At 40.9% G+C, this 20883-nt stretch overlaps 1 protein-coding gene across 2 annotated transcripts in view; it reads left to right on the forward strand.

Annotated features, from left to right (window-relative positions):
* Positions 1-20821, forward strand: part of LOC133611718 (uncharacterized) — a 21496-nt gene extending 675 nt beyond the window's left edge. Inside the window, exons 4-13 of one of the 2 annotated variants that reach the window (XM_061968780.2) lie at positions 7608-7730; positions 7802-7888; positions 8105-8273; positions 8353-8481; positions 10709-10896; positions 10970-11166; positions 11248-11339; positions 11412-11466; positions 11582-11679; positions 20352-20821. In XM_061968780.2, the coding sequence (XP_061824764.2) occupies positions 7608-7730; positions 7802-7888; positions 8105-8273; positions 8353-8481; positions 10709-10896; positions 10970-11166; positions 11248-11339; positions 11412-11466; positions 11582-11679; positions 20352-20563 (1350 nt within the window). In that variant the 3' untranslated portion in view covers positions 20564-20821. Of the gene's footprint in view, positions 1-7607; positions 7731-7801; positions 7916-8104; positions 8274-8352; positions 8482-10708; positions 10897-10969; positions 11167-11247; positions 11340-11411; positions 11467-11581; positions 11680-20351 lie in introns of both variants that reach the window. The other variant, XM_061968778.2, reaches the window with a different exon arrangement.
* Positions 20822-20883: the final 62 nt, after the last annotated feature.

The raw sequence follows: 20883 nt of genomic DNA on the forward strand, positions 1-20883 counted from the left end.
AGGTAGGCTATTTTTGACAGTGTTCATACCAGTGACGTGGGGTGAGGTTCATGGCTGGTGAGGCACTGACTTCATCACAGTCAGATTTACAAACATATGAACCCTAAAGAGTATCTTATTCACCATTTGATTGGTAGCAGTTAACGGGTTATGTTTAAAAGCTCATACCAGTATTCTTCCCTGCTTGGCACTCAGCATTAAGGGTTGGAATTGGGGGTTAAATCACCAAAAATGATTCCTGGGCGTGGCGCCGCTGCTGCCCACTGCTCCCCTCACCTCCCAGGGGGCGAACAAGGGGATGGGTCAAATGCAGAGGACAAATTTCACCACACAGTGTGTGTGACAATCATTGGTACTTAACTTTAACTTTACACATACAAACTAGCACACAAAAAAGCACATTTAATTAAAAAAACGTTATTATGGTCTTACCTATACTTATAAATGAAGTCCATGCGACGCTCCTTTTGAACAAAAGCATCGATAACATGTTTATAGAAGTCTTCCTTATCTTTCTTCAGTTTTAAAAGTCTCTCTGTCTCGATGGAGAGCTTCCTTTAAGTATTACCTCCTGCTTCGATTGAAAGTCCAGTTTAGAAAACTGTTTTATTTTAGATATGTAATCCTCCATGTAAGTCCATAAAAGTCCAGGCAAGAGGAAAAATTAAACGATCGCTGCTAACTGTTGCTGCTTGTTGTCACTTCTTCTGCAGCCGAGTAGTCGCAGAAATGCTCCCTGGGATCACTACCGCCCTCTACCACCAGGAAGCGGGATTACTGCGAGCCTCACACAGTGCGTCTTCGCAGCAGTTTTATGATTGCTCAGCACAAGAAATACGTTACACACATACAGTTGTTGACAAAATACACTGTACATTATATACCTCAGCTAACTAAACTATGGAAATGTATAATATAATTCATATAGCAATACGGTCTCACTGCACAGCAGGCCAGCAGTTAGCCGAGTCATTGCGCAATCCATGGTGAGGCTCAACTCCGTAACGTGCCTCAACTGGCTCCTGACTCACCGCAAGTCTCTTCTCAGTATTTGAACGGCAAATGTGAAAATTCAGTGATTTTGAATAAAAAATAATCTAAAACTCGTGAAGTTAAATGGAAAATAACTTTATAGTATAATCACTGGATACATATAACAATTTAATTATTTTTTTTCATTTTAAATTTTTTTTCTTTCCATGATGGCACGTGAGGCCCCGCCTCACCTGCCTCCCCTGACTGCACATCACTGGTTCATACATACTTACTTGGGATGGGAATCTTACTACAACTCACGATTCCGATTCCTGCATGGGGTTACGATTGGATTTAGAATCGATGCTCAATTCAAAATGATTCTCGATTCAAATTATATAATTTAGTTTAAAAAATTTGAATAAAACATTTTCAAAACCGGTTGAAAAGCTCCTCTAGGCTGTTGATGTATGTGCAGCGGGAAAGAGATGGCCTAAAAAATGTCTTTAAAAATGAAATATTAGTTATTAAAAAATTTCTTAAATTATGAATCCATTCATAATCAGAAAAAATAGGAATTGCGATTTAACTGTAAATGCACACTTTCTCATATTTCCACAACCATTTTTAATACAGTACAGTTGTCCCTTGTTTATTGCTCAGAATTGAATCCGGACGTGACCGCGATAAATTAATTTCCGGGAATTAGGAAGTATAAATCAAATATTTTCATAGCTAGAACATAAAAAACCTGTTCACGACCTTCTAAATAGTTTTCTTTTAATTCATTTAAAAAAAAATGAGGGCTTATTTCATTTTTATTATGAAATAAGACCATTTAGTCATGTTTACACTCTTTTCATCAAACCATACTAATTTTGGATCTTGAGGAACCATTCCTTTTTTAAAGGGCCATTTTTGTTTTAAATATCAAGGAAACAATCAATGGTAGCAGTTTTAAGAATATTTGAATCAGAACAATTCAAATTTACACATTCCACCGATATGAACTTTATTTAAATTAATTTATCTGAAATATTGATAATTTAATTTGGTGTAGGTCAACATACGCCAAATTAAATTGATTACAGGTAAATGAAGATGTTTTTATTGTAAACATTCCATAAATTGGGCCATATTCCACACCATATGCATTGACAATGAGATCACTATTTTTTTTAATTTTCCCCAACCTGAAAATCTTTGAACGTACAGAAGATATATACAGACAATACTGTACAAATTATTTGGATATACTTTAGAGCAGGGGTGTTAAACTCAAATACAGAGTGGGCCAAAATTTAAAACTGAACAAAGCCGCGGGCCAAGGTTGAACAAATTAACCTTTTAATAGGGACCCAAACAAGTTTTGCATTGAATAATGAACAAGCAAGGCTTATAACTTTATAGTGACATGCAAAATTGAGTTTCAAATAATAATAATAATAAAATATCAATGGCATGTTAAATACAATTTAAGCAAAAATTGAATGCCTCTTTTCTATTTGCAGCCTTCTGAGGTAAATATCAACATTAACTTTTTCCACAGGCTAATAAATTTGAAAATAAAATAACAATAAATAAACCAACCATTCAGGACTTTAAACTGCTCAGTTTGCAACACACTGATCTAATCTGATGTGCCCAAGCCAGATACTTGGCATCTTTTCTTGGATGCTAGTTCATTAATGTCGGGGCTCAGGCTTTGAGCTGAGGCAACCTTCATTATCGAATGAAGGTGTTCATCAGTCATTATATCTCGTAGTCCACCCAGACCACAGTCTTGGGGGCGTCCCTTAAAGGCACTGCCTTTAACGTTCTCTACGAGCTGTCATCACGTCCGCTTTTCATCCATTCTAACAACGTGCCGGCTCAGTCACAAGATATGTGCGGCTTCTGTACGCATGCACACGTGAATGCAACACATACTTGATCAACAGCGATACAGGTTACACAGAGTGCTCGTATAAACAACTTTAACACTGTTAGAAACATACGCCACACTGTGAATCCACACCAAACAAGAATGACAAACACATTTCGGGAGAACATCCGCAACACAACAGAACAAATACCCAGAACCCTTTGCAGCACTAACTCTTCCGGGCTGCAATATACACCCCCGCTACCACCATGTGCATGGAATATTGGAACAATAGCCTTCCCCAGCATGTCTTGGTCAACAAAGCAAATGCTTTTTGTTTGGAGGCCTATTTACAGGCCTTGAATTTTAACTTTATAAGGCCAAGGCAAGTGTTGCCTTAAAGGAAAGCTCATATTTTAGGGCACCAAGGCAAACATTTTTTTCTTTTGAGGCAGGGGCTCCAAAGGGTGTGTGCGTGTAATTTTTTATTTTATTTTTTGAAGGAAAGGGGGATAACAACTGGGCACAAGACAGGTAGGCCAGCGTAAGGGGGCATTATGGCCATTTTACTAGTTGTTATCCCCCCTTTCCCTCGTGTGTGTGTGTTCATATTTCAATAAATTTAAATAGACCGGTCATACACTGTGTGATACAAACTTGTAGTTTTTGTCGTTAGTAAGTTGTGTATAAACGAATATAAAAACGCCATGCAATTTTCACTCCATTATTGTTTACATCAGTGAATTATGTTCAACGGTTACAAAAAAGTAAACAAATCCACATGTTATACCCTTGGTTGTTGAAACTATGAAATTAACCTACCTAAGAAGTTGTGTAGCTTGCTGAATTTTTTCCCCAACTGCCTGTAATTGTTATGCGGGCTTTATCTAGTGCAGGGGTGGGCAATTCATTTTTACCGGGGGCCGCATGAGCAACCCGAGCACTGCTGGAGGGCCACATCGTTAATATTTCTATTCAATTTTGCTCAATATTATTTTTGATGTACCGTAAGATAAATGCTGATTGGAGCTGTGGCCGCAAGGTAGTTGGTGCTTTTCGTGGCGGTAATCCTAGAACCCGTTGGTGGACACCGGCGGTGAGGGATGCCGTCAAGCTGAAGAAGGAGTCCTATCGGGTTCTTTTGGCTCATAGGACTCCCGAGGCAGCGGACAGGTACCGACAGGCCAAGCGGTGTGCGGCTTCAGCGGTCGCAGAGGCAAAAACTCGGACATGGGAGGAGTTCGGGGAAGCCATGGAAAACGACTTCCGGACGGCTTCGAAGCAATTCTGGACCACCATCCGCCGCCTCAGGAAGGGGAAGCAGTGCACTATCAACACCGTGTATGGCGAGGATGGTGTTCTGCTGACCTCGACTGCGGATGTTGTGGATCGGTGGAGGGAATACTTCGAAGACCTCCTCAATCCCACCAACACCTCTTCCTATGAGGAAGCAGTGCCTGGGGAGTCTGTGGTGGGCTCTCCTATTTCTGGGGCTGAGGTTGCTGAGGTAGTTAAAAAGCTCCTCGGTGGCAAGGCCCCGGGGGTAGATGAGATCCGCCCGGAGTTCCTTAAGGCTCTGGATGCTGTGGGGCTGTCTTGGTTGACAAGACTCTGCAGCATCGCGTGGACATCGGGGGGCGGTACCTCTGGATTGGCAGACCGGGGTGGTGGTTCCTCTCTTTAAGAAGGGGAACCGGAGGGTGTGCTCTAACTATCGTGGGATCACACTCCTCAGCCTTCCCGGTAAAAAGGTCTATTCAGGTGTACTGGAGAGGAGGCTACGCCGGATAGTCGAACCTCGGATTCAGGAGGAACAGTGTGGTTTTCGTCCTGGTCGTGGAACTGTGGACCAGCTCTATACTCTCGGCAGGGTCCTTGAGGGTGCATGGGAGTTTGCCCAACCAGTCTACATGTGTTTTGTGGACTTGGAGAAGGCATTCGACCGTGTCCCTCGGGAAGTCCTGTGGGGAGTGCTCAGAGAGGATGGGGTATCGGACTGTCTGATTGTGGCAGTCCGCTCCCTGTATGCTCAGTGCCAGAGCTTGGTCCGCATTGCCGGCAGTAAGTCGGACACGTTTCCAGTGAGGGTTGGACTCCGCCAAGGCTGCCCTTTGTCACCGATTCTGTTCATAACTTTTATGGACAGAATTTCTAGGCGCAGTCAAGGCGTTGAGGGGATCTGGTTTGGTGGCTGCAGGATTAGGTCTCTGCTTTTTGCAGATGATGTGGTCCTGATGGCTTCATCTGGCCAGGATCTTCAGCTCTCACTGGATCGGTTCGCAGCCGAGTGTGAAGCGACTGGGATGAGAATCAGCACCTCCAAGTCCGAGTCCATGGTTCTCGCCCGGAAAAGGGTGGAGTGCCATCTCCGGGTTGGGGAGGAGATCTTGCCCCAAGTGGAGGAGTTAAAGTACCTTGGAGTCTTGTTCACGAGTGAGGGAAGAGTGGATCGTGAGATCGACAGGCGGATCGGTGCGGCGTCTTCAGTAATGCGGACGCTGTATCGATCCGTTATGGTGAAGAAGGAGCTGAGCCGGAAGGCAAAGCTCTCAATTTACCGGTCGATCTACGTTCCCATCCTCACCTATGGTCATGAGCTTTGGGTTATGACCGAAAGGACAAGATCATGGGTACAAGCGGCCAAAATGAGTTTCCTCCGCCGGGTGGCGGGGCTCTCCCTTAGAGATAGGGTGAGAAGCTCTACAATCCGGGGGGAGCTCAAAGTAAAGCCGCTGCTCCTCCACATCGAGAGGAGCCAGATGAGGTGGTTCGGGCATCTGGTCAGGATGCCACCCGAACGCCTCCCTAGGGAGGTGTTTAGGGCACGTCCGACCGGTAGGAGGCCGCGGGGAAGACCCAGGACACGTTGGGAAGACTATGTCTCCCAGGTGGCCTGGGAACGCCTCGGGGTCCCACAGGAAGAGCTGGACGAAGTGGCTGGGGAGAGGGAAGTCTGGGCTTCCCTGCTTAGGCTGCTGCCCCCGCGACCCGACCTCGGATAAGCGGAAGAAGATGGATGGATGGATGGAAGATAAATATTAATAATAATAATAATTTCATTTAACGTAACTTAACTTTATACAAAAGCAGATTGCTTTTGATGGTTTTATTTTTAACATTGTCTTACACAACACTTCCTGATGTATAATACAATGCAAAAATGTCAATTTCTGCATAAGGCCTTTTAAAAGTCCAACATTTTTCCCCGTCAGATTTGGACAACCATCTGTTGTCACACCTGCCAGCTTGTCCCATTTCAGTCCTAACATGTCCAAACACGCATTTACCTATGTGAACAAGTCATTACCTGTGATTGTCCCTTTTTAATTGACTGCATGGCTGCCAGCTCCTCCGTGATTTGAAAGTCTGCAGTTATCCCACGTAAGAAGATGAGCAGCTGGGCGGTGTCACGTACATCGCAGCTCTCATCCAAAGCCAGCGAAAAACAGTGAAAGTCGGCCGTTCTGTTCTTCAGCTGAAGCTCCAAGTTTGCAGCGATAGTCTCAACCCGCCTCGTTACAGTGCGTCAGGAGAGTGACACGTTCTCAAATGCGCCCCTCTTTTCCAGGCATATCAGCGCAACAGAGTCCAATAAGCACTCCTTAATAAACTCTCCGTCAGAAAACGCCTTACTTTTTCTGGCGATTTTGTGAGAAATTATGAAACTTGTCCTGATGGCTGCATCTCTGGGGGTGTGAAATATGGCAAAAAGTCGTTGTTGGGTTTGCAGTTTTACCATCAACACATCAGCCTCCCTTGCGCGCTCTTCATCAGACAGATTGCGGTATTTTTCCTCGTGCTTCGTTGTGTAGTGGCGATTCAAATTATATTCTTTAAACCTGTGTACCACAAATTAAGCACACGACTTTACCTTTAGTTTCTGTAAAGAAATACTTGGCAGTCCATGTCTTGTTGAAAACACGCCATTCGTCATCAACTTTTCTTTTTTTAGCGTGAGCTGACATCTCGGTGGTGACTGGGCATCACTTGTCGCTGTGCACCTTCACTCAAAGGTTACACCCGGACATACGTCCATAAATAACAATTTTCAAAATAAAAGCAGAACAGTTGTATTGCACGCACGACATAGATGTTTTTTTAAATTTATTTTGTAATTTGTGATTGCCGCTGTTCACATTCACTCACAATCACACACGCGCATACGGCCACACGGAAGTAATACAAATAACGCTTTTCAAAACAAAAGCAGCACCGTTGTGTTGCGCACTCGACATAGATACTTTTCAAAATGTATTTTGTAATTTATGATTGGCCGGACAGGGACGCACAAAGGGTCGGATGTGGCCCGGGAGCCGCAAAATGCCCAGGTCTGATCTAGTGGTATGCCAAAAAATCTCTTGATTAAATATTCGAACACAGTGTAACTGTTTAAACTGTGTAATGTTAGACTAATAATTCTTGTTAAATAAAATGTCTGCCTTGTTTTTAATGAATATTTAGGCCTACCATGCTAGAGTATTTTAATGTTGGTCATTTTGCTGGGACTTGGAGAGCAAAGTGTTTTCAGAGGTGCTACTTGGTGAACAAAGTATTTTATTTTCTAAGGACAATAAATCTATACTGCTTTCACTGACTTGTGCTACTCTAAAGTATATCCAAAATATTTTTTAAATATTTTCCCTAAATAAGATTGAACACAATGGTGGCTGAAATCCGACTATTTACTATTTTTTATTAAATACTATATTGTTAATTTAAGAGATTACTTTACATTCTGTTGATTGAGTTTTCACTCTTTCAAATGCAGTTTCAGGAGCCACGCAGCACCTTGAACAGTACCCCACTGGTCAAAAGGGAATGTTTGTTCCCAGAACAGCTCAGCATCACTGATCTCTCCTGCACCTCACACCAAAGTGCTGCAGAAGACACGGTGAGCCAGCTGGCTTGAAGTCTGTTCACGTGTGGTGTATCGGTCCAATTTACACACACCTTTCCTGGTAGGTGACCCCCAACACCTCACAGTTGGGCGACAGTGTTTGCTATGGCGAGATCCACGTTAACAAAGTTGACACCAGTGATTCGGCCTTGGTAAGAAAATCTTCACTTTGGCCAATGGTAAGTATTTTTGCAATATGTGAGTCAATAACAGTCAGCACTTAGAGGTTTTCATCAGAAATGCAAATAACACAAATGCAACCCATAGGATAATTATTAGACAAAGTTTGTACCTTTTTTTCAAATGTATTTTTTCCAGTGCAAAAATGTTCACAATGATATTTTGATAGTATGTTTATTTCTGAATAGGATGAGACGCCCAAACGGACTGCCATCAGCAGTAGACGTCGTCTACCATGGAGCGCAGAGAAAATGGAGATTTCCAGAGAGGACATTGGGCGAGCGTCCACTCCCAAGAAAATGAGGTTTAACAGCAAAGAAGAAATGACTGTGCAGATAAAGGAAGAGGACAGAGAAGGTCAGAAATACAAATATATACACAGTTTCACGTCTGGGGGCAGAAAAAAAAAAAAGTTACTGATAAATGCCTGGCTCAGTTTCAGTGTTTCCGTCAAAGCGTTGGAGCCACTCCATGTGCCTCATTGACCCTGACACTGTCATCCTCATTGGGGGTGAAACTTTGGAGGAAAACTTCAGCAAGGACTCTTTATGGAAGCTGGAGTTAGGTCAGTACACTGTCACCTTCCGAGGCAGAAATGTTTGTTTGGGAACAAACCATAAAACACACTCTTTCAGTGTTTCCACACAGCCTGGAAAACCTGTAAAATGAATGACCATTCATGGAAAATGAGGAGAAAAGCGTAAAATGTCCTAAAAACCATAATGTTGATGCATCCTCTACTTGCCTTGTGAGCAAATGCAAAACGGTTCAAAGTTATGGGCATGACTGTCATCTTATCTTCTGGGCAACATTAAAGCACAGCACGTGTCTGCTTCTACTCGGTGCAGAGCCCCACGTGATGCTACCCGTTTAACAAATTGGCATTTCTGCCTAGAACACTTCTGCAATCCAGTGCTTTCAATTGACTTTTCAGACCTTGTTAAGGGTTTAGCACAGGGGTCTACAAACCAAAATGTTGAAAGAGCCATATAGGACCAAAAATACAAAACAAATCTGTCTGGAGCCACAAAAAATTAAAAGCCTAATATAATTAAGGCAACGCATGATGCAAGTGTCTATATTAGCCATATTAGCATATACTATCAAAATGACCGTGTGTCGCGGGCTGATACAAATCTTTGACAGAAATGTTGAAATTTAATATTTATTCTACACATTTTTACTACATAGTAAAATAGTAAAACTGAGGCTTTTCGGACAGTGAAACTCCTGGAAAATACGCCGAAGGGAATAAGCGGTAGAAAATGGATTGATGGCTTAAAACGGCCAAAGATAAATAATGTGTGTCCAAGTTAAAGAAATGGCAGGCTGTCTTCTTATAGATTTATTTCTTGTGGTCTGGAACGACATGGCACAAAACATACAGCTAGCTTAAATAGCATATTAGCATCGATTAGCTTGCAGTCATGCACTGACCAAATATTACTGATTTAGCACTCCACACAAGTCAATAACATCAATAAAGCTCACCTTTGTGCATTCACGCACAGCATAAAAGGTTTGGCGAAAGAAATGAGACCGAAGAAGTGGCATAAAACACGTCTTTCTGTGGTAGCGTCGGAAAAAGTTATGCATGTAAGCAAACTGTTGGGTCACAGTCCACACAACTACGGTGAGTTCAAGGACTGTTGAAATTAGTAGGACAAAACGGCGCTTGCCGAATACTCATCAGTGAAGCATAAACACAAACCTATTAAACAGTTTGTTTGCTGACAATTAGCAATGTTTGTGTCATGTGTGTTCTCCTACAGAAACCATAATAAAATAAAATATATTTTTTCCCCTTTTCTTTTTTCCATTTTCATACATTTTTGAAAAGGCTCCAGGGAGCCACAAGAGCAACGCTAAAGAGCCGCGGGTAGCCGACCCACGGTTTAGCACTAGAGACAAAACTAGCAACTAAATATCAGTATTGGTTCGCGGGTGCAGGTTTTTCTCCCGCATGGTTGTGCAGTAAACGGGGTGAAACAAAATGACTTTTGTTGTTTTTCAGTGGTTTATTGAAAACAGAAATATTTGTAGAGTAAGAGAATGAGGGGAAAAAGTAAGAGAAAGTTGAGTTGCAAATATGCCCGATTGACCATTGTAAGTCCATTTAGTCACAAGTTAAAATTGTAGAAAAGAACACTTCCAAAGAATGAGGCGGACAAGGGGATATATTACTGTATGATATAGTAACTTGTTTCTATCAGCTGGAAGATTTCAGGAAGAGTGGAATCTCTGTCTTAATCACTGTCTGCCATAACTTTATTCAATGAGGCTAAAGCCACTGTAATCACAAAAGGGAATACACACATCACATTTATTTTTTCTTAAGTTACACTACTCTAGAAATTAAACTTGGAAATCACTATAGATTTTCTGTTCTCAAAGTCAACACACTGTCTATGTAGTTAAATAAGTGAGTAAAACATGTCCAAATTGTGTTTTTGTGAATATTTAGTGTCACTAGCATTGCATTGATCCTCTTGGGCATGGAATTTACTAGAGCGAAACAGTTGTGACTGAAAAATGCTCCTCCGCGTTCCGCTTGATGGTCCAAGGAAGAACAAACTTTTTTGTATGGCTCTGGAATTTTCCTTCACTTCTGACCCTTTGAATTTTCTCTTGATGTTTCAGTAATGCACACATTTTAAATGACATCATTGAAGCATCCAATTCTTACAAATGTTGCTAATTTCAAATGAGGGATAATCAACCTTGAAGGAGGTCTTGTGCTCTACTGAATTCTAATCATTGCTGCAGCCCCAATATGGTTGCCTCTGTTCCAGACAATGACCTTTGGTATCAAATGAACTCCTCCACATCTGGACCTGCACCACCTTGCACCCTAGGATTCTCTGCGACCTACGACCCAGACTCTAAGACCATCTTGGTGTACGGTGGCCTGAGGGAGGGTCAGCGCTACAGCGAGCTGTACATCCTAAATACTCTGACCTGGAAGTGGAAGCTTGTCACAGTAAGTTTGTCACAAGCTTGTAGGAAATAAACATTGAGAAATTCAGCTTTTTAAAATACTTTGCTTCATTTAGGCAAAAGGAAACATTCCTTCCTTGGCATATCACTCTGCGGCTTTTTATGAGAAGGAGCTTTTTGTCTTTGGTGGGGTTCATCCGCGTCAGTCTTCCAGGGATAAGTTGTGCAGTAATGCTTTGTACATTTTCAACCCAGATTTTGAGCTGTGGTATCAGCCCATTGTAGAGGGGGACAAACCTCTGCCTCGCTTTGGGTCCGTATCCTTTATAATCACTACATCACATTTACTTTCTAACGGTCGTTCATTTATTATGTATTTTCTTTTGCCCAATAGACATTCAGCCACACTCCTGTCACAAAAATTGATCATATTTGGCGGCCGGACAACTGCAACTTACCTAAATGACCTCCATGTTCTAGACCTGGGTAAGAAAAATTTAAAATGTTATATTTGTTTGCACTGATGTCATGGACATTTATTTTCCTTTCCGGGTGAAGGCTTCATGGAGTACACAGCTGTGAAGTGCGAGAACATGCCGCCGCTGCCTCGAGGGTGCGTGCAGCTTTGAAAGACCTTGAGAAAATGTCATGTCTTCAATATGGCACGTTAAATGTCTTCCCATTTAAAAAAAACAAAAAACCAAACCTATTTGTGTGTACTTGAACAGGTTTCATGCTGCTCTCCCAGTTTCAGACAACAAGATTTTAGTGAACGGTGGATGTAGCACAATTGGTCCTTTGCAGGATGTACATGTCTTCAATACTGGTAAGTACTGTATACCAGTGTTTCTTAACCAAAGGGCCCATTGTTGGGCCGCAAGCCCCCCCAAGAGTGCCTCCAAAAATGATCAGTTTCTCAGCTGCAGTCTGTACTCACTCAAAAAGGACTAAAGTGATGTAGCTGTATCTTCATTTGGACTTAAATTTTATATACTGTTTCTTTTAAGAAACAATATTATAATTTAGTCAGAATGTATTTATTTTAGCACTGTGCAATTGTAGATTTATTTCTTTTGTTTTTTTGAGTCCCTTCTCATGGAGTGTATTTGATTAGTATTGTGTAACCGCCTGATCTAAACCCTGATAATCTTTGATTAACACATGGTTTCAGATCATTTGACAAGGTTGTAAACTGTAAGTAGGTTAGATATAATTAATGAATAAAATTCAAATCAAGAGTAAGATTACTAATCTAGTGTTAATATTTGAGTGGGCTTTGGGCCTCTCTGTAGTGGAAAAGTATGGAAGTAGAATTGTCTCACATCAACTTATGTATATCAATATGATATTAATACATAAGCATATATTAATAAATATACAAATGTGATATACAAATAATTTGTATAAATGCGTATTTGTAAATTTTTGAGATTTGAAAATATATACAAATAAAATGTATAAATATAAAAATGTGACATACAAATAAATCTAGAATTTGTATAAACGTGTACTATTTTTGAGATTTGAATATAAATATGCTTGATTTTTGTATTTGTATTGAATTTGCATATGTGGATCGCTTTTTTGCTATTGTGTTGAGACATTTCTACCACAAACCAGATGCATAAATAAATGTGACCTACACACTCCCCTGAACAACCAGCAGAGGGCACTGCAGCCAGAGCGATCTGGGTCACAGAGCATTATATGCAAAATGCCCGGAGTTCTCTGCGCAAAAACAATCCACGTCTTTACAGAGAGAGCGCACCACAGGCCTGAGCGAGCTAACGTTAGCGTTGTTTTAGCTAATGCTAATTTATCCAGTTCATCTGAAAGACCGTGCTAGCTGCTTATTTTATTGTATCAATGCTGCTTAATGACCTTGTCCCGATGTACAAACCCCGTTTCCATATGAGTTGGGAAATTGTGTTGGATGTAAATATAAATGGAATACAATGATTTGCAAATCATTTGCAACCCATATTCAGTTGAATATGCTACAAAGACAACATATTTGATGTTCAAACTGATAAAAACATATTTTTTTCCAAATAATCATTAACTTTAGAATTTGATGCCAGCAACACGTGACAAAGAAGTTGGGAAAGGTGGTAAATACTGATAAAGTTGAGGAATGCTCATCAAACACTTATTTGGAACATCCCACAGGTGTGCAGGCTAATTGGGAACAGGTGGGTGCCATGATTGGGTATAAAAACAGTTTCCCAAAAAATGCTCAGTCTTTCACAAGAAAGGAGGTACACCCCTTTGTCCACAACTGCTGGAACAAATAGTCAAACAGTTTAAGAACAACGTTTCTCAAAGTGCAATTGCAAGAAATTTAGGGATTTCAACATCTACGGTCCATAATATCATCAAAAGTTTCAGAGAATCTGGAGAAATCACTCCAAGTAAGCGGCATGGCCGGAAACCAACATTGAATGACCGTGACCTTCGATCCCTCAGACGGCACTGTATCAAAAACCGACATCAATCTCTAAAGGATATCACCACATGGGCTCAGGAACACTTCAGAAAACCACTGTCACTAAATACAGTTCGTCGCTACATCTGTAAGTGCAAGTTAAAGCTCTACTATGCAAAGTGAAAGCCATTTATCAACAACATCCAGAAACGCCGCCGGCTTCTCTGGGCCCGAGATAATCTAAGATGGACTCATGCAAAGTGGAAAAGTGTTCTGTGGTCTGACGGGTCCACATTTCAAATTGTTTTTGGAAATATTCGACATTGTGACATCCGGACCGAAGGGGAAGCGAACCATCCAGACTGTTATCGACGCAAAGTTCAAAAGCCAGCATCTGTGATGGTATGGGGGTGCATTAGTGCCCAAGGCATGGGTAACTTACACATCTGTGAAGGCACCATTAATGCTGAAAGGTACATACAGGTTTTGGAACAACATATGCTGCTATCTAAGCGCCGTCTTTTTCATGGACGCCCCTGCTTATTTCAGCAAGACAACGCAAAGCCACATTCAGCACGTGTTACAACAGCGTGGCTTCGTAAAAAAAGAGTGCGGGTACATTCCTGGCCCGCCTGCAGTCCAGACCTGTCTCCCATCGAAAATGTGTGGCACATTATGAAGCGTAAAATACGACAGCGGAGACCCCGGACTGTTGAACGACTGAAGCTCTACATAAAACAAGAATGGGAAAGAATTCCACTTTCAAAGCTTCAACAATTAGTTTCCTCAGTTCCCAATCGTTTGAGTGTTGTTAAAAGAAAAGGTGATGTAACACAATGGTGAACATACCCTTTCCCAACTACTTTGGCACGTGTTGCAGCCATGAAATTCTAAAAAAAAAAATAGTTTGTTTGAACATCAAATATCTTGTCTTTGTAGTGCATTCAATTGAATATGGGTTGAAAAGGATTTGCAAATCATTGTATTCCGTTTATATTTACATCTAACACAATTTCCCAACTCATATGTAAATGGGGTTTGTAGATACTGATCTTTTATCAGTGCAATGTGTGGCTCTGGCTGCAGTGCCCTCTGCTGGTTGTTCAGGGGCGTGTGTAGGTCACATTTATTTGTGCGTCTAGTTTGTGGTAGAAATGTCTCATTGACACAAAAGCAAAAAAGCGATCCACATACGCAAATTCAATACAAAATCAAGCATATTTATATTCCAATCTCAAAAATATATTTACAAATACACTTTTGTTTATACAAATTCTTGATTTGTTTGTATGTCACATTTGTATATTTATTAATAAATGCATATGTATTAATATCATATTGATGTGAGACAATTCTACTTCCGTAGAAAAGTTGGTCCCTGAGGTCAAAAAGGTTAAGAACCCCTGCTGTATATGACATACTGAGATTTTTTTTTCAGTTGTATCAGTAAAAGTGGAACCTCCTAAAGTTAAACCCACTATTTTCGGTTTTGAAACAAGTTTCTTCAAAAAATCTTACAATTTTAACTGTAATGGTCATTTTAAAGTTAAAACAGTTTGAAATGTCTGATATAATCAACCGGTATTAAATTAAAAATATTATTTCGGATCATGCCGGTAATGTTGGGGTATGTACAGTTGTGGTCAAAAGTTTACATACACTTGTAAAGAACATAATGTCACGGCTGTCTTGAGTTTCCAATAATTTCTACAACTTATCTTTTTGTGATCGAGTGATTGGAGCACATACTTGTTGGTCACAAAAAACATTCATGAAGTTTGGTTCATTTATGAATTTATTATAGGTCTACTGAAAATGTGACCAAATCTGCTGGGTCAAATGTATACATACAGCAATGTTAATATTTGCTTACATGTCCCTTGGAAAGTTTCACTGCAATAAGGTGCTTTTGGTTGCCATCCACAAGGTTCTGGTTGAATTTTTGACCACTCCTCTTGATAAAATTGGTGCAGTTCAGCTAAATGTGTTGGTTTTCTGACATGGACTTGTTTCTTCAGCATTGTCCACACGTTTAAGTCAGGACTTTGGGAAGGCCATTCTAAAACCTTAATTCTAGTCTGATTTAGCCATTCGTTTACCACTTTTGACGTGTGTTTGGGGTCATTGTCCTGTTGGGACACCCAACTGCGCCCAAGACCCAACCTCCGGGCTGATGATTTTAGGTTGTCCTGAAGAATTTGGAGGTAATCCTCCTTTTTCATTGTCCCATTTACTCTCTGCAAAGCACCAGTTCCATTGGCAGCAAAACAGGCCCAGAGCATAATACAAACCCCGTTTCCATATGAGTTGGGAAATTGTGTTAGATGTAAATATAAACGGAATACAATGATTTGCAAATCAGTTTCAACCCATATTCAGTTGAATATGCTACAAAGACAACATATTTGATGTTCAAATTCATAAACTATTTTTTTTGCAAATAATCATTAACTTTAGAATTTTTGATGCCAGCAACACGTGACAAAGAAGTTGGGAAAAGTGGCAACAAATACTGATGATTGGGTATAAAAGTAGATTCCATGAAATGCTCAGTCATTCACAAACAAGGATGGGGCGAGGGTCACCACTTTGTCAACAAATGTGTGAGCAAATTGTTGAACAGTTTAAGAAAAACCTTTCTCAACCAGCTATTGCAAGGAATTTACAGATTTCACCATCTACGGTCCGTAATATCATCAATGGGTTCAGAGAATCTGGAGAAATCACTGCACGTAAGCAGGTAAGCCCGTGACCTTCGATCCCTCAGGCTGTACTGCATCAACAAGCGACATCAGTGTGTAAAGGATATCACCACATGGGCTCAGGAACACTTCAGAAACCCACTGTCAGTAAATACAGTTGGTTGCTACATCTGTAAGTGCAAGTTAAAACTCTTCTATGCAAGGCGAAAACCGTTTATCAACAACACCCAGAAACGCCGTCGGCTTCGCTGGGCCTGAGCTCATCTAAGATGGACTCATACAAAGTGGAAAAGTGTTCTGTGGTCTGAGGAGTCCACATTTCAAATTGTTTTTGGAAACTGGACGTCGTGTCCTCCGGACCATAGAGGAAAAGAACCATCCGGATTGTTCTAGGCGCAAAGTTGAAAAGCCAGCAAGTGTCATGGTATGGGGGTGTATTACTGCCCAAGACATGGGTAACTTACACATCTGTGAAGGCACCGTTAATGCTGATTGGTACATACAGGTTTTGGAGCAACATATGTTGCCATCCAAGCAACGTTACCATGGACGACCCTGCTTATTTCAGCAAGACAATGCCAAGCCACGTGTTACATCAACGTGGCTTCATAGTAAAAGAGTGCGGGTACTAGACTGGCCTGCCTGTAGTCCAGACCTGTCTCCCATTGAAAATGTGTGGCGCATTATGAAGCCTAAAATACCACAACGGAGACCCCCGGACTGTTGAACAACTTTAGCTGTACATCAAGCAAGAATGGGAAAGAATTCCACCTGAGAAGCTTAAAAAATGTGTCTCCTCAGTTCCCAAACGTTTACTGAGTATTGTTAAAAGGAAAGGCCATGTAACACAGTGGTGAACATGCCCTTTCCCAACTACTTTGGCACGTGTTGCAGCCATGAAATTCTAAGTTAATTCCATCCATCCATCCATCCATTTCCTACCGCTTATTCCCTTTGGGGTCGCGGAGGGCGCTGGAGCCTATCTCAGCTACAATCGGGCGGAAGGCGGAGTACACCCTGGTCAGGTCGCCACCTCATCGCAGGGCCAACACAGATAGACAGACAACATTCACACTCACATTCACACACTTGGGTCAATTTAGTGTTGCCAATCAACCTATCCCTAAGTGCATGTCTTTGGAAGTGGGAGGAAGCCGGAGTACCCGGAGGGAACCCACGCAGTCACGGGGAGGACATGCAAACTCCACACAGAAAGATCCCGAGCCCGGGATTGAACCCAAGACTACTCAGGACCTTCGTATTGTGAGGCAGATGCACTAACCCCTCTTCCACCGTGCTGCCCTCTAAGTTAATTATTATTTGAAAAAAAAAAAAATTAAGTTTGAGTTTGAACATCAAATATGTTGTCTTTGTAGTGCATTCAACTGAATATGGGTTGAAAAGTATTTGCAAATCATTGTATTCCGTTTATATTTACATCTAACACAATTTCCCAACTCATATGGAAACGGGGTTTGTACTACACCACCATGCTTGACGGCAGGGATGGTGTTTATGGGATTAAAGGCCTCACCTTTTCTCCTCCAAACATATTGCTGCGTATTGTGGCCAAACAGCTCAATTTTTGTTTCATCTGACATCACATGGACAAAGATAAGACCTTCTGGAGGAAAGTTCTGTGGTCAGATGAAACAAAAATGTAGCTGTTTGGCCACAACACCCAGCAATATGTTTGGAGGAGAAAAGGTGAGGCTTTTAATCCCAGGAACACCATGTTTACCGTCAAGCATGGTCAGGCCCGGCCCTAACCAATCTGGCGCCCTAGGCAAGATTTTAGGTGGCGCCCCCCCACATCGGCAGTGAAGTGTATATACTCACAAGAAACCGAATAGCTTTGTCTTTGACCTTTTTTTTTTACTTACAACTATACCTAATATATAAAGGGGTGGACAAGAGACTATTACCTGCAGGGCAAACATTAGCTAACCAGAAGGCAATAACAATATAAACAAAAAACACCTGCTTAAAAGATCTAATACAAATGTCCCTGAGGAATGTAAGGTGAGTACTGTAATTACCTAACGTTACATTATTATTTTCCATAACAATTTAGCCCCCTCCACAATATTAACCCGACGTTAAAACAGAACTAGCTATGTATTGATTAGCAATTGCCGAATCATGTAACATTAGCTTAATGCTAAAAAGCCAGGTTACTATCACATTCTGTAACAGACAAATAATTTCATGTAGGCTAACGTTACCTACCTGCTAACTCTGTCTTTTCTCTTTTCTACTCCTCTTCTTTTCTCTTTTTTCTTCCCTGGGCACCTGACAGTTTTGGCCGTTTTGACATCTTGTGTTGTTTTTTTGATGTGGTGACGTCCAAAAAGAGTCATGATACGGGAAGGGATGGGCGCACCGTGCGGGGGGGGGGCCGTAATGTTGTAACAAATAATATTTCTATTAAATAGGCTTTACTTTGCATTTTAATTAACGTGGGATTATTTTTTGTATTTAGAAATAATAATACCAATTTTTTTCTTTTTTTTCTTTTTTTTTTTTCTCCAACATTTGTGGCACTGGCGTGGCGCCCCCTGATGGACGGCGCCCTTAGCATTTGCCTATACGGCCTATGCCACGGGCCGGCCCTGAGCATGGTGGTGGTAGTATTATGCTCTGGGCCTGTTTTGCTGCCAATGGAAGTGGTGCTTTACAGAGAGTCAATGGGACAATGGAAAAAGGAGGATTTTCTCAATTCTTCAGGACAACCTAAAATCATCAGCCCGGAGGTTGGGTCTTGGGCGCAGTTGGGTGTTCCAACAGGACAATGACCCTAAACACACGTCAAAAGTGGTAAAGGAATGGCTAAATCAGGCTAGAATTAAGGTTTTTGAATGGCCTTCCCAAAGTCCTGACTTAAACGTGTGGACAATGCTGAAGAAACAAGTCCATGTCAGAAAACCAACACATTTGGTTGAACTGCACCAATTTTGTGGTCAAAAATTCAACCAGAAGCTTGTGGATGGCTACCAAAAGCACCTTATTGCAGTGAAACTTGCCAAGGGACATGTAACCAAATATCAACATTGCTGTATGTATACTTTTGACCCAGCAGATTTGGTCACATTTTCAGTAGACTCATAATAAATTCATAAAATAACCAAACTTCATGAATGTTTTTTTGTGACCAACAAGTATGTGCTCCAATCAATCTATCACAAAAAAATAAGAGTTGTAGAAATTATTGGAAACTCAAGACAGCCATGACATTATGTTCTTTACAAGTGTATGTACACTTTTGACCACGACTGTATTTTCTGGATTGTCGTGTGCGAAGGATGACTTCATCAAACTGCACCGTGCTCCACAGTATCTCCACAGTATAGAATTACTTCCACGTTTGGCGTTTTGGCTTGTCAATAATGCAATTGACAATGACTGTAAAGCATTGGTTATGTGATGTGGGAGTAAAGGAGTCTTCTTTCAATATTTCTAATATTACACCGCAGGAAGAATCACTGTTACATGCAGCAAAATAGTGACTGTCAATACTGAAGAAAACTACCCAGCTATACCCGGTTTATAAATTCACTGATTGTATTAGTCCAGACTTTCATACTTTACTTTATTCTTATATGCCATGTAAAAATGTGTAACTTTCCAAATTGCCGTCTTCATTTATTGGATTTCTTATTGATTCAAAAGACTAACCTGTCTTACTCTGTGATGGTAGGAGAACATGTTATTTTAGTTGACTATTGATCATTATTTTTTTGTAATGGCTATTTTGGTGAGACAAAATGTTGAATTCAAATATGGTACTCTTCCTATAACTTACATTGCAGTATTCGTCTTGCTCATCACAGTAAAGAAGTGTTTATTCATTACACCAGATGTGACCTAAGAGCTGCTGCATAGTTATAGAGCAGTTGATATCTGTATTAGAAATGAAGTGCTGAACACAATTGGATATCTGTAGGAAAGCCAATATCAAGTGTCTCTAAAAAAAAAAAAAGTTGTAAATGACAAAAGCATAGTGCAAAATTGATGTATGCTGCAGATGCACCTCACTTCTTAAAATAAGTTTAATCAGTGTTTATAGTACTGTAGTCTTTTCATAGTATTCTCTTAACACCCCTTTTAATAAAGGCTCGTACTACCATACCATAAAATCAAAGTATCAACTAAGCTGATCTGTGACATGATATGAAATCATGAAGGCTGCGATCCATCTTTTGGAGCGTTGTGATGAACTGAGATCTCAGTGGTTGGAACTCGGAACATTTTAGGTTTCATTTTCCTTCATTTCGGTCAAATGATCAACTATATGATGTCTGGGGCATTCGATGTTGGGGGGGTTTCACTGAACAACCATTATTTACCAACACTGCTTGGCTCTGTGTTCAGACACCAACATGTGGGGTTCAATGGCATTGTCGGAGTTGGGCTCCAAGCCTCGTGCTGGACACAGTTTGATCCTTTTGAGTTCGTCCACCTTGGCAGCCGAGCAGGATCGACCTGTCAAAGTCCACTGCACACTGCTGGTGTTTGGGGGCTCAGACTGCTCTGGTAACTTCTACAATGACACCGTTAAGTGCACATTGGAGATTCCTTTATGATAAATTTTATTCTGGATGGACCCTGAACAGGATGTCTTGTTTTTTTTGTTGTTTTTTTTAAATGCTAGCTTCTTCATGTAGTTTATTTCTTAACACTTGAAACATTTTCAGCCGCCTTGTCCTTGTTTTAGCCTCTGCCATAATTATCCACACTTCCTCCGAGCAGCTGATTTGCCGCAAGCTTTGCATAACAAATCTGTCATTTGCATGTTTTGCAAGTACTCATGTTGCAGTGAAATGCTGGTGCTTTAATATTGATATTAATAAATGCCAATAACTATTTATAACTGAGTGTTATTGTTTCAAATAACTGCAAAAAT

Source organism: Nerophis lumbriciformis, linkage group LG08 (genome assembly GCF_033978685.3).
Source record: "Nerophis lumbriciformis linkage group LG08, RoL_Nlum_v2.1, whole genome shotgun sequence".
Taxonomy (NCBI): Eukaryota; Metazoa; Chordata; class Actinopteri; order Syngnathiformes; family Syngnathidae; genus Nerophis; species Nerophis lumbriciformis.